Here is a 15,632-nt window from a genome sequence, read left to right as displayed (position 1 = left end):
TGCTTTGCTGGCTGAGGGACTCTGGGAGTTGAAGTCCACGAGTCTTAAAGGGACCAAGGTTGGAGACCCCTGCTTTGCTGGCTGAGGGACTCTGGGAGTTGAAGTCCACAAGTCTTAAAGGGACCAAGGCTGGAGCCCCCTGCCTTTGAGGGTGCAGTGCCGGAGGTCGCCGGAGGGGCCGCTGTGGGCTGCGTCGGGCGGCGTCGGGGGCGCTCCTCTTGGCCGGGCGGGCGAGCGAGCGAGCGCGCGCGCGGGGGGGCGGAAGGCGGAGCGGCGGGGCGGGGCTGCGCAGGGGCGGCAGCGAGAGAGCAGGAGCGGCGGCGGCGGCAGAAGCGAGAAGGGCGCCTGGCTCGGCCTCCTTCTGGGCCGGCATGGCCGACAGCGCCAGCGAGAGCGACACGGACGGCGGAGGCGGAGGCGGCGGCGGCGTGGCCGCGGGGGCTCCGGGGGCGTCGGCCTCTTCGGGGCCGGGCGTCGGGGTCTCTTCGGCGTCGTCGGCGGGCTCCGGCCCCGGGAAGGCGGCCGGCATCGTCATCTCCCCGTTCCGCCTGGAGGAGCTGACCAACCGGCTGGCCTCGCTGCAGCAGGAGAACAAGGTGCTGAAGATCGAGCTGGAGACCTACAAGCTGAAGTGCAAAGCGCTGCAGGAGGAGAACCGCGACCTGCGCAAGGCCAGCGTCACCATCGTGAGTGCCCCGCCCGCAGCCGCCCAGCCAGCCAGCCAGCCCGGGAGGGAGGGGGGGAGGCCGAGCCCCGCGGGCCCGTTTGGGGGGGGAGGGTAGGAAGCAGTGGGCGTGGCCCTCTCTGCCGCGCCCCGCCCCTCAGGGACCCTCCCTGCCCGGAGGGGAGACCCTCCCCCGGGGGGGCCCCGCCCCGTTCAGACCCCCCCGCCTCGCTCCAAGGGCGCCCCTCCCTCAGGTGGGAAGGAGGCCGCCTCTGACTCCCAGCCAGCTCAGGGCCCGAGGAGGCAACGGGGGCGAAGGCACCAGCCAGGATTCACCCCCACCCCCACCCACCCCGCCCCAGCTGAGAGTCAATCCTGGAAGGCAAAGCCAGCTCCGGATGGATGGATGGATGGATGGATGGATGGATGGATGGGCGGGCAAGTGCTCTCTGTCTGTCTGCCTTGCCTTTTTTTTAATTATTATTATTATTTTTTTGGTGGGGTTTCTGGGGTTTCCTTCCACTTAGGCCAGATCTTTCTGTGGCTTCTGGAAGGTGGTGTGTAAGGCGTTGGCACTCGCCTAGGGAGGAAGTCACCTTGGGAGACAACCAGAAATAAATAAATATAAATATGTGTGTGTATTATATATACGTATACATATACACTGATATGTGTATGGCTGATAACACCTAGCCTGAAGATGACGAATGAGACTTTGTCGAAATGTCACCAAGACACTTCCGATTTTATGTAGGAAAAAACCCGAATAACCAAAGACAGACAGACACACATATATTCATTCGTAGGTTTTCACAGGTATATATATATGTAGGTCTTGGCATATTCGGGTCTTTTCCCATGTAAGGTTGAAAGTATCTAGGCAACATTTCGACAAGGTCCCACGCGTCATCTTCAGGCTGGTGCTTTCGAGCTTTGCTCACACAAGCACGAAGCCAAATGTGCCAGCCTGAAGATGATGCGTGGGACCTTGTCGAAACATCGCCTAGATACCTTACACGGGAAAAGACCCAAATATGCCAAGACATACATATATACATATACTTACTTACATACATACATACATACATACATACATACATATATACATATACTTACATACATACATACATACATACATACATATATATATATATATATATATTAAAAGAAGCAAAGGATGGGCAGGATGAACTAAAAGATAATGTACTTCTTGAATAATAAGGTCTATGGATAAGGTGTCCTCCTCTCACCTAATTAAGGAGCAATACTTTTTAAAAATCTCTCTTAGGACAGGAATGCATGCCTCCTCGTGAGTTAGGCTTCAAGATCTAACCGACAAGAAACCAAGGTGCACACTTTAAGGCCTGTCTGCTGGGAGCTCATGGGGTCTGCTTTCTATTCTTGCTTGAAATGCTGCAGTGACCTGCAAAATCACTCTGACTTTCCAAAGTGTGGGTGTGTCTCTGTCTGTCTGTCTGTCTGTAACAGGCTGTGATATAACTGCTATGTTATTTCCTGCTCTCAGAAAGGCTGAGAATAACCCAGCAAGCCCATTTCTGGACTAGGCTGTGTAAGAGGAGTAGAGTTGCATGTGGAACTCCCCTCCCACTTTTAAATGTCTTCTGGTGTTAGAAATGGACATGCTGAAGGATCTCATTGGATGTATCCTTCGTGGTCCTAGTGTTTGAGTGGCTATGGCTTCTGAAGATTGGATCCATTCCGGGGGTCCAAAGTAGTAAGCATTTGAAGTATCTACTGAATTTTAGTGTCCACTATCCAGCTTAGAGTTATTGTGATTTCTTTCCAACTCCTCTTCAGGAAATCAGAAATTAATGTAATATGCCATTTCTAATCAGAAGTAATCTGATGGACACTTTCACCTTGACACTAAAGAGAGTTCTAATCATGTGAATGCGCAATTACCTGCAAACGAGTTGCAATGAAAAACCTTGTAACAAATGCTGAATTAGACCAGAAGGTCTTCTAGTTCATAAAACTGTAAGTTTCTTCTAATAATTTGTATTTATTTAGGGAACATCTAATGAGACATACCAAGTATGTCAACACAATGTAAGCCGCCCTGAGTCTTCGGAGAAGGGCGGGATATAAATGTAAAAAAAAAAAAAAGTATACAATAGAAAGTTAATAATCACATTGTTTTATTCATTATATTAGTACTTATATTAGAACCTGGCTTTCAAACTTATCCCAATAAAAATCAGTTTATAACAGCAGAATTCAAGCCATAAAAATAATATTGTATATTATTAATCTCCACAAACGTAGAATGGCAGTCAGAATGCTAGTTGGCTAAAATTTACATATTAAAAATAATATAACTCCTTTCTTTATCATGATGGACTTGTTCACTTACAAATACAGTGCTCTAAAGCCAGCACAACTAAATTCTTATGGACACCTTGCAAACTATGGTAGTTCTCCTCAAATTACTGCTTCCTTTTATTGTGCTATAGAACATGCATACTTAGTGCTGAAAATTTGATAACCGTTAATCTGTAAGTTCATAAAGGTCATTCTAATATTACAGAACTATCATTTGCAAGTTTGTTTGCTCCGTTTGTTGATGAACTCTGTGTTGCAAGATGTGGGCCTGATCATCCAGCCTTAAATATTCAAAGATTGCCCTTCATAGTCATGAGTCATGAATGTTAAGCAATGTTCAGCATTGGAAGAAGCAAAGCACACACAAAAAATACGTGATAATGGTTTGAATGATTCTTGTGTGAAAGATGTTGGTCCTTGCAATCATTTTCAGTTTAAAAATTGACAGCTCAGTCATTTAAAACATTCAAATGTTAACACCATCGCTAAAAATATACTTTGAGTCTCAAAGTAATAATCATCAATTAGGTTTTGAAGGATAATCTGCAGGAAAATGAAATGAAGAGTAAATTGCACCATTCTTCTGGGTAGCTAAGAAGGTCCTATTTTCCCTCAAATCATTTGAAAAAGAAACCATCCTAATCACCCCAATTTATCTTCTACACCTCAGATTGAAGACTGTAGAAGGGAAAGAAAGAAAGGACATGAAACAATGTAATCAAATGTTGTTTTTCTCCACTTTGAGTATTTTCTTAATTAACACCATTGCCATATAATCAACATACCCAGGCAATTCACAAAGATCTACCAATCCCTGTAACCAGGGAAAATCAGAAAAAGAGAGTAAACAAAATCCATGGAAATGAAAATAAAGAATTTTGAGAAGATGCTTAAAAAGGAGCATTGCGGGTGAACACACTCACACAGGCTTACATTACTGCTGTCTCCCTGAAATTATTTCTTAGTGATGTCATGTTACGTGGTCAGAACTCGTTCTAAAGGCTTCTATATGTTCAGAATTTCAGGAGCATAGATGAATTGTCAGATATGGAAAGATGAGGAAACATATGGACATGGTACAGCAGTCCTCTAGCTAGCAACCTGTTGGCATCACTCCTTTTACATTGCTGAATATCTTTGTAAAATGAGCATTTAAAATATTTAACATCTTGGTTACAACACCTGTTCTGGTTTTTAAAAATCCAGTGAAACGCAGTAATGTGAAATATGGAGAGGTGCTGATAGAACCACTTGAAGCAGATGGACAGACCATAGCCATTGGCACAATACAAAGATGTTGACATAAGTCTTGAACTCTTGCTACTGTCACAGTGCTTCCTCTTTTTTCAGTGGTCAAAATTTCAGTTCATGTTTTAAATAAAAATAGGAGTCTATTACCGGTATTTAGATTTGTCTGTCTGTCCGTCCGTCCGTCCATCCATCCATCCATCTATCTATCTAATTCAGGCATTTCTCCTGATGAATTTAAGATGAAGAGAATTGAACTAGCATTTATAAAAGGTTAGAAAAATAATGTGTATAAGATAGTTTTGCTGTCTTTGGCGAATAGTGGACCAATTTGGAAACTGGAAAAGACTCTCACCAAATACAACACGTCTGTTTCCCAGAAGAGAAGCTGGGGTGGGTTCTTTGCTGCCACCAATCCTTCAATTTTTGAGAGATTCTAAGATCCTTGAATTTCTTGGTATGTTTCTGTAGCCCCGTCTTTAAAAAAAAATTGGGAAAAGATTATGATACCTGCAGGTGAAGGTGATCTGTTTCGATCCTAAAATCAAAATGGGGCAGACTGTATGGTCTGTATTGCTGAAGGGCTGAACGATGTGTGTTGAAATCAGCCAGTTTCTGACAGCAGATACCTTTCTTCTTTTGAAAAAGAAAAATGGGGACAGCCTTCAGTTGGAGGCCCTCAAACAAACCACTTTGCTACCTAAGAGGATTGGTTGCCAGAGGAGCTTTTCTCCAAAGGCTGAGATTATTTGGAGTAAGCCCTTTCTGAGTGGAAATCAGAGGTAATTGCTTTTGATTCAGAAACGTGGCACAATTATCTGACATCCGGCTGCAGGCTGAACAGAGGAGTTACATCGAGATGCATGGGGGCCCTGCCTCATCCACAAATACTTTTGAGTTGGATGTATCCTAATGTTCTTCTCGGTGTTTTCTCTTTGCACGCCGGCTCTACCCAGGGAGACCACCGGACAGGTTTTCTCTTCATCTGAGTTCAGCAAACGAGTGTTTTCCCAAACATTGTTCTACTATGTGCCTGATTCAGATGGCTCTTGTGTCATCTCTAATGGGGGTTGATCAGCAGACCATGGCTAAGCATTTCAACACAAGGATGAAAGCTTATTGGAGTTCCTCCTTCTTGTTGAGACACAATGCTGGGGGAAAGACCGGAGGTTCTGGTTGATGAGAAGGGTAGCCGAGGTGCTAGCCCTCCCTTAGCCCCCTCTCCCTGGGGGCCTTTAGGTCTCTCCCTCTTCTTGGTTCTCCTGGGTCAATGTGGAGCTGAACTAGGAGCAGAGAGAAGTCCAGGTTCCTTCATTGGTCCTAGAAGCTTACCGCAAATGGATGAAAATGGAGCGTGTGTGCAGCAGAGTTTCTTTTCTGTGTTAGCTTTTGGTAGAAGAGAGATGGGGTTATAAAAGGGATCATCCTACTCTTGGTTAATAAAATGGCCCATTCTTTTGCCCCCTTTCCATACTAAGGGCTGCCTCTGGGCGTGTGAGTATGGACCTGGGCCTTAACTTGGCTTACCTGAGGTGATCACAGGACTGCCTTGTCCTGTAAGTCCTTTCCCTGCTCTTGGAAAGGAGACCTCAAGAGACCTCCGGGCTCATCAGAAGTCAAACGTAGCTCAGAAGAGACGTTAGGGGATTTAGGCCACAGTCTGGAAGTTCTCTGGGCTCAGCCAGCTGGCTGAGGAATTCTGGGAGTTGAAGTCCACAAGTCTTAACGTTGCCAAGGTTGGAGACCCCTGCTCTGGGCTGCTTAGTTGCTTTAAAGACTGCTGCCAATTGACTTGAGGGAAGATGGTCAAAGTGCGAGCAGCTCATCCAGAATCCTTTGGTCGTCTTCCGCTTCCTTGCAGGAAGAGAGAGACTTTTCCTTAGAGAAGGAATAGGCCCCCTTTCAGATGCAGCTCCCATAACTCGGGGGGCTTTGCCGGGTGGGAGGCTTAGAGGGGCTGCAGTCCAAAGCCTGTTGGGACTTAAGCAGCTGCTGCTCTTTTTTTCCCTCTCTCTCTCTCCTTTTCTCTCTCTTTTTTTAATTTTTATTCCATCCAGTTCATCCTGCGGGTTCTTCCTAATGCACAGCGCATGGCGTTTACATTGTTTTAATAATTGCACATTCCTCTCATAAGAGAAAATCAAAAGGGAATTTCAGGGAGAAGGCCAAAATGGAAAGGTGCAAGGGATTTGATAGAACAGTTGAGCACACTGGAAATTTGATGTGCTTTTTTTTGTCTCTCCTCCATGTGTGCTATAAAAAAGCCACCAACAACTGAACTCTGCAGTTTACAGGGCAGAAATGCTAAATATTGTGGCAGGTAAGCTTTTTCAGGTTGCCAGGACTAATACTACCTTTTGACACCAGCACTGTGCCTTCTATCACATTCTGCTTTTTCCAGTTGTTTTCTGTGAGAGACTGCAAGAAAACAACTTGTGAAATAGCAGCCTTCTTCATTGACCAACATATTCTCCTGTTTGGAGTCTGCCTGACCTTGAGCAGGGCTGTCAGTGGCCTTTCCTTGCTCCAAAGGTCGTCCACCACCGAGGTGAGCCCAAGTTGGCTTCGGCAACTGAGGGCTTCCCACCTCTTTATCCTGCAAAGGAGAAGTGGAGTAGAGAGCTGAAGGGAAAAGCAGAATTAGTCCTCGACTTAGAACCATTTAACAGCGACTCTGTGTTACAACAGCCTCGGTGAAAAATGGCTTGCCAACTGTTCTTAGTGTTCTGACTACTTTTGTTTCCCGGTCCCATCTTGGAAGTTAAATGATTACATGTTGAGGAAACTAAATGTCGTTGCTTGAAATGTTCTTCTCTAAATAGTTTTCTAAAGCAGGGGTCTCCAACCTTGGCTACTTTAAGCCTGGAGGACTTCAACTACCTGTTCTGAAGCTTTAAGGTTTTTTAAAGTTCCTCTGACTTTGTAGGAAAAGGTGACCTTTCTCTTGAGGAGGAGAAATTCTTGAATACTTTGCCATCCTGCCGTTCTTCCAGGGGAACCCAAGATGCTGCTTGTGAATTTTCACTCTCTAGTGCTGATAGGTGTGAAGGCTGTAGCTCGTATATTTTATTCCTTCTAAAAGTCTAATGAGATTCATTCTATTTCAGGAATACATTTTAATTTGCATGAAATTACAGATTCATTTATCATTGAGACCACTTTAATCCTTTTGACTTATTTTTCGCATCTTATTGATGACTTTGGCTGCTTCTTCGGTCCCAAAACCCCCCAGGTCTTGCTGGGATTTAGAGGTGGGTTTCAGCAGGTTCTGACCAGTTCTGAAGAACTGGTAGCAGAAATTTTGAGTAGTTCGGAGAACCAGTAGTAAAAGTTCTGACTGGTCTCACCCTCTGTCTATTCTGTGCCTTCCAAGTCCCAGCTGATTGGGAGGAAATGGGGATTTTGAAGTAGCCTTACCCTGCCATGCCCACCAAGCCATGCCACACCCACAGAACCGGTAGTAAAAAAATTTGAAACCCACCACTGCCTGGGAGCAATGTGATTCATTGATAGCCTAATGCTGGAGTGTCGTGTCCCACTCCTCCGCTGACGGCCGGGTCAGGGAAATCCGAATCAGGCTTGCCTCTGCAGCTCTGCCCAAAGTCCTAGCAAAGTCCTCAGAGCAGGCAGGAGACCAGAAAGTGACTTCAGCAAGATAAGTTCGACTTTGCCTGACTCAGAGACTGCCAGAAAGCAGATCCTTTATATAGGCCATGGGGTGTGGCTCCATGACTCAGCACTCATTAAGGCCTGCCCCTCCCTTCCTTCTGTTGCCTCCGCCTATCCAGTCTTCTGATGCGAGGGTCACTCCAATCAGCAGCTGTTGGAAATAAACTTTCCTCAGGCTCACATGCTGTGGAGGAGGGGGAGGGGTCTAGCTGCTCCGTTTGCCTGGGCATGGAGCCAGGGCTGGGGCCGGGGGGTGCTCCCTCCTCTGCAGCCTGCTTGGGCATGGAGCCAGGGCTGGGGCCGGGAGATGCCCCCTCCTCAGCCTGTCTGGGCATGGAGCCAGGGCTGGGGCCAGGAGGACATTCTTCAGCGTTTGGAAGCAGATAAGCAGACCCCGGCTGCGGTGAGAGCGGGCAAGACACAACATGGAGCTTGGCTGGAGTCATATGTGGAGATGTTTCGGGTCAAAAAGATTTGAAAAGCCTAATCTGTTGCAAATTAAAGGAAGAATACTCTGTGAAGTGTGGTACCTTTTAGTGGGGCTTTATGTACATTTCAGAATAGAATTTGGAATTCAGCTAACAGGATCTTAGTGCAATAAAGATGCAAATTCAGTAGCTTCCTTTAGTATTTGTGATGGAGAGAACAGTTGGAAGGCTCATCTGTAATTCTAATATCGGGAACATATCCTGAGGTTAATCTTGGCATCTGTAGTCATAATTAACTTCTAATTCCAGACGTTTAAAGAAATGAGAAGTTAAGATGGAGACCAAGGGGTTGCCAACCAGCAACTCATTTTGATTCCATTTCTCTCTTTCTATGCCTCATTTCCTTCTCAGGATCATCAAGCTGAAATTCCTCTGTGTAGTTTTGGAAGTGTCTCCCCCACCACCCACCCACAGTTTCCTTGATGCCCTGTCTTCCCAAATCTAGTGGGTGGATTAGAACTGCCCCCATAAAGCCCTTTCAGGAGGAAATCGGGAGGACCTCACAGAAGCCATAGCCCATTTTTTACCCTCTGGGTTCCTGCCTTTGTGGCTGTTTCAGTCTCTGAGAGAGAGAGAAACTAGTGCAAAGGTTGAATTTCCCCACAGAGCTCTCACAAAATGCCTGATGAACTCCAAGACTAATGAAAGTTTAAGCCTCTGGAGATCCATTCCAGCTCTGTAAACACAAAATAATCCTCCCTTGCTCTTGATCTTATTATGCCTTCTCAATAGGAAAGCAAGTATCACAGCTTTAGGCTGTGGTTCCTTCTTGTTGTTTTTAAAGACCCATATGCCCAGCCTAAGCTGTGCAATGTCTGGATCTTTTGGCTAGGTAGAGGAGTCTTTCCAGGAGGAGATAGAGGATCTTTCAGGATCTCAGATCCTGCTCAGAATCATCTGGAGCAGGGGTCTCCAACCTTGGCAACTTTAAGACTTGTGGACTTCAACTCCCAGAGTTCCTCAGCTAGCTTTGCTGGCTGAGGAACTCTGGGAGTTGAAGTCCACAAATCTTAAAGTTGCCAAGGTTGGAGACCCCTGATCTGGAGGTTGCTTGGCTTTTGAGGAGAGGAGGAAGTTCTTCCTTGGGGGCTCGGCTTGGGACAGCCACTTCATCGTAGTGCATTGATGTTTCATCGTGATCCTGTAGAATATTCCTCCTTCTTCCTTTCCTTTCTTTTTAGCCCTGTTGGTTCCCCTGCTTGAAAAGTTTTGGCAAAAATTTCTTGTTTCTTCTTTGTAAGCCTTTTCGCCTCAGCTTTACGTCCTCCCCTCTTGTGGCCTGTTGCTTTGGGGAGAGGTTCCCCTCTGAAGATTTATACCCTTGCCAGGGTTCATTAAGTGAACTCCGTTCAGGGCCTCGGGCCCACTTGGGAGCAGCCCCTGAAGCGATGCCCTGGAGCCCTTTCAGCTTCCTCTAGAGCTGTTGGGAAGGAGTTGCCTGGGGACGATGGTCTCTGCTGCTCCTGCGGGTGCCTGAGGGAGATTCCAGGGCTTCGGCTCTACTGCCTTTTGCCCTGGAGAGATCGCTGGATCAAAGGTTGCCTTACCTACTCCTAATCCAGGCAAGAAGGAGGGGGATTGATCCCCTCTGGCAATCCAGTCTTTTTCTGCACCATCTTTCCATCTCTACCTGTTCTGATCTAGGCTTCCTGAGAAAGCATAAATCACCATTTTAGTCCCAAAAAACCTCCTTTATTGAGACGGCTGTGAATTATTGTCATTCACAGCCGTAATGATTCACAAACAGTCTGTGAAGGTTCTGACAGATGTCTGCTCGAGTTGACACAGTCTTTCAGAGTAATGTTGATAAGCACCCATCTTTATCTCCTTTGAAATGCTGCCAGAGACCTAATTAGTTTTGCAAGGCCAAACAGAGCACAGAGTCAAATGGACCTCTCAGAGGTTGAATTGACTATATGAACTAATTGCTTCCTGCAAAGCTTTTGTGTCTTATGGGAGGGACCAATCAGCTCCAAGCCTTACTCCCGAGTCACCCTTTTTTTCCTTAATTGTTCTTGCCTTCTGGCAGCTCTGTGCATGCGCACACTTGGAACAGGCTCATACTGTTCTTTTGCCTCGCTGATGTCAGATTCCGGAGGCAGCACATAACTACCAGATGGCCCTGGCTCCCTCTCTGCCTCCGATGCAGAGCGAGCCTTCCCCGGACTCCAGGACTGGCCCATGTTTCTCCCCAACCTCTTCACTATCTGACTGCTGCCAGCTCCGTAGGCTGCTGACGGACCACAACACCACCACTGGTAGACTCACTGAGCCAGACTCTCTGGTTTCTTCTGCATCTTAGAGGTCTGGAGCTGCGTCTTGGACAGGAGAGATTTGCTTTAAACATCCTTTGAGGTTTTGTTCTTTGGTCCAGGATTTAAGGTTCTCACCTCCTTTTTTTAATTTCTTTTTGTCACAACAGTATACACAAACATTGTCATAAATAAAACAACATATCTTGAAGAAAATATATATATATATATATATATATATATATATAAGTAAAAAAATATGCATCAACTATATTAATTTGATATAATGAAGGAAACAGTAGGACAGGAACGGTAGGCACTTTTGTGCTCTTATGCACGCCTCTTATAGTCCTTCTCAGCTCAAATTTCTTTGCTAGTTTTGGAAGAGGACTTGGAGCCTCCCCCAAATTTCCTTGATACCAGCCTTTCTTTTGCAGGATTCACTGCTGGGCCTCACAGTATTAACCTCACCCTTCTCCCGGTCAGCCAGTGTTCTTAAACCCTTACATTTTGTCTCTCAGTAGGAGTGGCTCTCTTCTTAAAGTAAGGCTTCCTGAGCACCACAAACCACTGATGGAAAAGCCCGATGTTCCCCGGTGTCTTCCAGAATTATTTAAGTATTGACAACCGTCAAGGAGATTGTGGTGGGCTGTGGAGTTGCAGACGGTGGTAGCTAGAATCCATGCCCTAGATTTGATGTCAGATGCAGCTCTGATAGTCTTCCAGCACCGCTTCCCCTGAGGTGTGTTTTCCTGCATGGGTGATTAATGGTACTTACGCCACTTCTCCAGCCGTAAGAAGGAATAAAAGATGGCTGGTGCATAATTGCAGTCAAATATACTGAGTTCTGTTCTCTGTTCTCTGTACTGCTGCATGTAGTTCTAGCCAAGAATTTTAAAGTCCTGGTTTGCAGAAAATGTCAGAATGACCTTTTCTGCAGTTGACAGCAAATCATAATATGAATTGCACATCTCTTACAGAGCTTAAGAGAAATGTTGGTTTTGTGTGAATCAGATTTTACTTCCAGCAGGGGGTGCAGAGTGTCCTATACCCGCCCCCTGCAGACATACATAACACAAATCCAGTTGTTCTGAAATTGCTCTCCTACTTTTCTAAAACTTAAATCTTCCAGACCAGGATATTCCAGACTTGGAGATCCTGGATGTGAGTTCCAAAGAGAAGGTTAAATAAAAACATAACAATAGAGTCAAATGTGGTCTGGCTCCAGTTAACCATTTTCTGGGTCACAATGGTTTAGCAGAGGAACCAACTTTTCCAGCACTTTCTAAAGGCTTTTCATGTAAGACTTTCTCCTGCACTTTTGTGTGCCTGTCTGTCCGTCCATCCGTCATCTGTCCTCTCCCATCATGTACCTCCCTCACCCTTGCATGCTCCCCCTCCAGAGCTCTTCTAAACCTCATGCAGTCTGTGCTTTTCAATGTGCTTCAACAGGGTAATGATTAATTTGGGAGGGGTAATCATAAATTAATCCGTTTAATTGTAAATCCAGCCCCGTCAACTTGGCTTCCATCCCTTTCTCTTGGTCCTAATCTTTTGGCTGCTCTTCCTTCTCAGGTTCAAGGCAAGGCTGTAGGGCATCGATCTCTTTCCCGGCTGCGGGCATTTTGTGAGATCCAGGGAAGGTGCCGAGTTCTCGCATTATATTCAACTTTCTAGCCAGTTGGCTTGCTTTGGCTCTAAACTGTTAGGCTGAGTTAAGTGACCCTTATGTGCTCATATGCTTCTTGTTCCATCGGTTTTGCAATTGCCTGGCAAAACCAGAATGGCAAACCAGATTGGCAGGTTGAACTGTTAACGACAATAAGATTCACTTCAGTCCAGGAAAGTCGTAAACTCCATTGGACACGGGTGGAGCAGCTTGCATAGAAGCCACGGCTTGCCTCCCTTGTTCATGGTTTGTTTATGCTTTGAAGTTTGCTTTTAATTTTATTCTCCGGACTGTGAGATCTGTGGTCTTATAAGAGTAAAAGCATAGGAAGCTTTGGGAAAAGAAAAAAAAAACCTGTTGGGTTGCCCTGTGTTTTCATCCTGCCTGGGATGGGTTGATGGTTCACCAAGAATAGGTTGTGCTCTCTTTCCCCCTCTTCATCCCCCCCCTCCCTCCCAGCAGTACATAACCTTGTTTACACTAAAGCCAAGCACAGTGGGCAGTTGGGACTGAAGACTGGACTTTATCCCAAATGGCTGGCTCTGTGACGGGTCTGATCTGCAGTTGAGGAGTAGGAGAGTCTGCTTCAGTGATGGCTAAAAGTATTTGCACTCTGTCCCAGGAAGCTCAGGGCAGTGACAGGAACCAATCTCTGTCCACAAACTCCTTGAACTTGAAAAACGTGCTGTCACCCACCCCCCCCAATATCCTTTCCATCCTGGTTTGTGGTTGGTGCAGCTTCATTTCTGGAGCCAAGTACTCTTGACTGCAAGAGGACATTTATGGTGCCGGGATCCCTACCTTTCCTCTGTGGCAGCCTAGAGCAGAGATCGAGACCCGTGATGGCGATCCTATGGCATGCGTGCCATTGCCCCAGCTCAGATCTCCGTGGCGTTTCTTTCGTGAGCTTCATCGTTTCCCTGCAAACGATGAAAGAGAAGCTCATGAAAGAAAAAAAATCTGACCTCTTGCTGCGCTGCCGATGTTGGGATGCCCCGCCTCCCGCCGGCCAGCTGGTTTCGGGTCTCTGCTGCACATGTCTACATGCATGTCTGCGCATGTGCACATACACACATGTCCATGCATGCGCATGTTTATGCATGCGCACATTCGCATGCGCACACACCTTTCAATTTGGGCATGCGCACGCACAGTTTGGTGTCTTAAAAGGTTTGCCATCGCTGACCTAGACCCTCCATGAACAGGGTGATATTCATGGTGGTTACAGCCAAAATGTCAGACTTGGGTTTTCATGTCAGATCTCTCGACGACTTCGGCCTTGTTTAGTGGCACCAGAGCATAAGCAGAGCACAGGATGCCTTCCAGACGGGTTGCCGGGCTCTGAGGTTGTGTTTCTCTTCCAGCAAGCCCGAGCAGAGCAAGAAGAAGAATTCATCAGTAACACCCTGTTTAAGAAAATTCAAGCTTTGCAGAAGGAGAAGGAGACGTTGGCCGTGAATTATGAAAAGGAGGAGGAATTTCTCACTAATGAACTCTCCAGGAAGCTGATGCAGGTATGTCTTCTTTTATCTCTCACCCCCACCTGCCCCGTCCTAAAATAAGAACTGCTCGGGCCAATCTTCTTGTTAGAAAGGGAAAGTTTTTGTTATCGTTTCAGACCCTTAAGCAACAGGTATTAGAATGAAACACGGATTCTTCAGAGTTGAAGAAGCGAAATGTCTTCAAAGAAATACAAGGAAGTCCAGTCGCCTCTTGAAAAAGCACCTTTGGGATATCAAAAAGGATTATGTCTAGGAAAAATGTCTTAACTGTCATTATTGCTTAAACATTCCAATCAGGGGAGTGAACAAACCAAGGGAAGGAAGGAAGATGGTTGCAAGAGAGAATATGTCCATTTAAAAAAAAAAAAAAACAGAGGTCAGGGAAAACCAAGTTGCCAGGCTTTGAACATCTATTTCCAAAAAGTTAATGATAAAGGCTTAAAAAAAAACCTGCAAAATTTTAATTTTACTGTAGTAAAATTATTAATATGTGAGTTGTGGTGTGTGAATCACCCCAAGATCTCTTTCAGTGGAACAAGTGAGCTCAACTCTGTGGTGTTTGCTGCTGTGCAGAGATTCCCCAAGACAGGGGTCTCCAAACTTGGCAAAATTCTGGGAGTTGAAGTCCACAAGTCTTAAAGTTGCTAAGTTTGGAGACCCCTGCCCCAAGGCATCTATTGCAGTATTGGGTACCTGTGAGATGTGTGGACTTCAAGGCCCAGAATTTCCCTTCCAGGAGGGTTAGGGTTAGGATGGGGAAATCTGGGCATCTCAAAAATAGAATAGAATAGAATTTTTTATTGGCCAAGTGTGATTGGACAAACAAGGAATTTATCTTGGTGAATATGCTCTCAGTGTACATAAAAGAAAAGATACATTCATCAAGATTTCTAAGGTACAATACTTAATGATAGTCATAGGGTAGAAATAAGCAATCAGGAAACAATATTACTATCAATCATAAGGATACAAGCAACAAAGTTACAGTCACACAGTTATAAGTGGAAGGAGATGGGTGATGGGAACAATGAGATTAATAGTAGTGCAGATTTAGTAACTAGTTTGACAGTGTTGAGGGAATTATTTGTTTAGCAGAGTGATGGCGTTTGGGAAAAAACTGTTCTTGTGTCTAGTTGTTCTGGTGTGCAGTGCTCTGTAGCGTCATTTTGAGGGAAGGAGTTGAAACAGTTTATGTCCAGGATGTGAGGGGTCTGAAAATATTTTTACAGCCCTCTTTTTGACTCGTGCAGTATACAGGTCCTCAATGGAAGGTAGGTTAGTAGCAGTTGTTTTTTCTGCAGTACTAATTATCCTCTGAAGTCTGTGTTTTTCTTGTTGGGTTGCAGAACCGAACCAGACAATTATAGAGGTGCAAATGACAGACTCAATAATTCCTCTGTAGAACTGGATCAGCAGCTCCTTGGGCAGTTTGAGTTTTCTGAATTGGCGCAGAAAGAACGTTCTTTGTTGTGCTTTTTTAATGATGTTTTTGATGTTAGCTGTCCATTTTAGATCTTGCGATATGGTAGAACCTAGAAATTGGAAGGTCTCTACTGTTGATACTGTGTTGTCTAGTATTGTAAGAGGTGGAAGTATGGAAGGGTTTCTACTAAAGTCTACCACCATTTCTAAGGTTTTGAGTGTGTTCAGTTCCAGATTATTCCGGTCACACCACGAGGCTAGTTGTTCAACCTCCCGTCTGTGCCAAGTTTGAAAAAAAGTGATCAAGTGGCTTTGATTCAGTGCACAGATTGAGCAGATTCATCACCCAAAGGATTGATGTGTTTGGATTGCTTT

At 45.5% G+C, this 15,632-nt stretch overlaps 1 protein-coding gene across 1 annotated transcript in view; it reads left to right on the top strand.

The window, feature by feature from the left end:
* Positions 1 to 286: 286 nt before the first annotated feature.
* CCDC6 (coiled-coil domain containing 6) overlaps positions 287 to 15,632 on the top strand; it is a 37,186-nt gene continuing 21,840 nt past the window's right edge. Inside the window, exons 1-2 of the mRNA XM_058187748.1 lie at positions 287 to 686; positions 13,698 to 13,847. Coding sequence (XP_058043731.1) covers positions 372 to 686; positions 13,698 to 13,847 — 465 coding nt within the window. The 5' untranslated portion in view covers positions 287 to 371. The remainder of the gene's footprint in view (positions 687 to 13,697; positions 13,848 to 15,632) is intronic.

This window comes from Ahaetulla prasina, chromosome 6 (genome assembly GCF_028640845.1).
Source record: "Ahaetulla prasina isolate Xishuangbanna chromosome 6, ASM2864084v1, whole genome shotgun sequence".
Lineage (NCBI taxonomy): Eukaryota > Metazoa > Chordata > Lepidosauria > Squamata > Colubridae > Ahaetulla > Ahaetulla prasina.
Note: the sequence above shows the minus strand (reverse complement) of the source record. Positions and strands in the feature narration are given on the sequence as shown.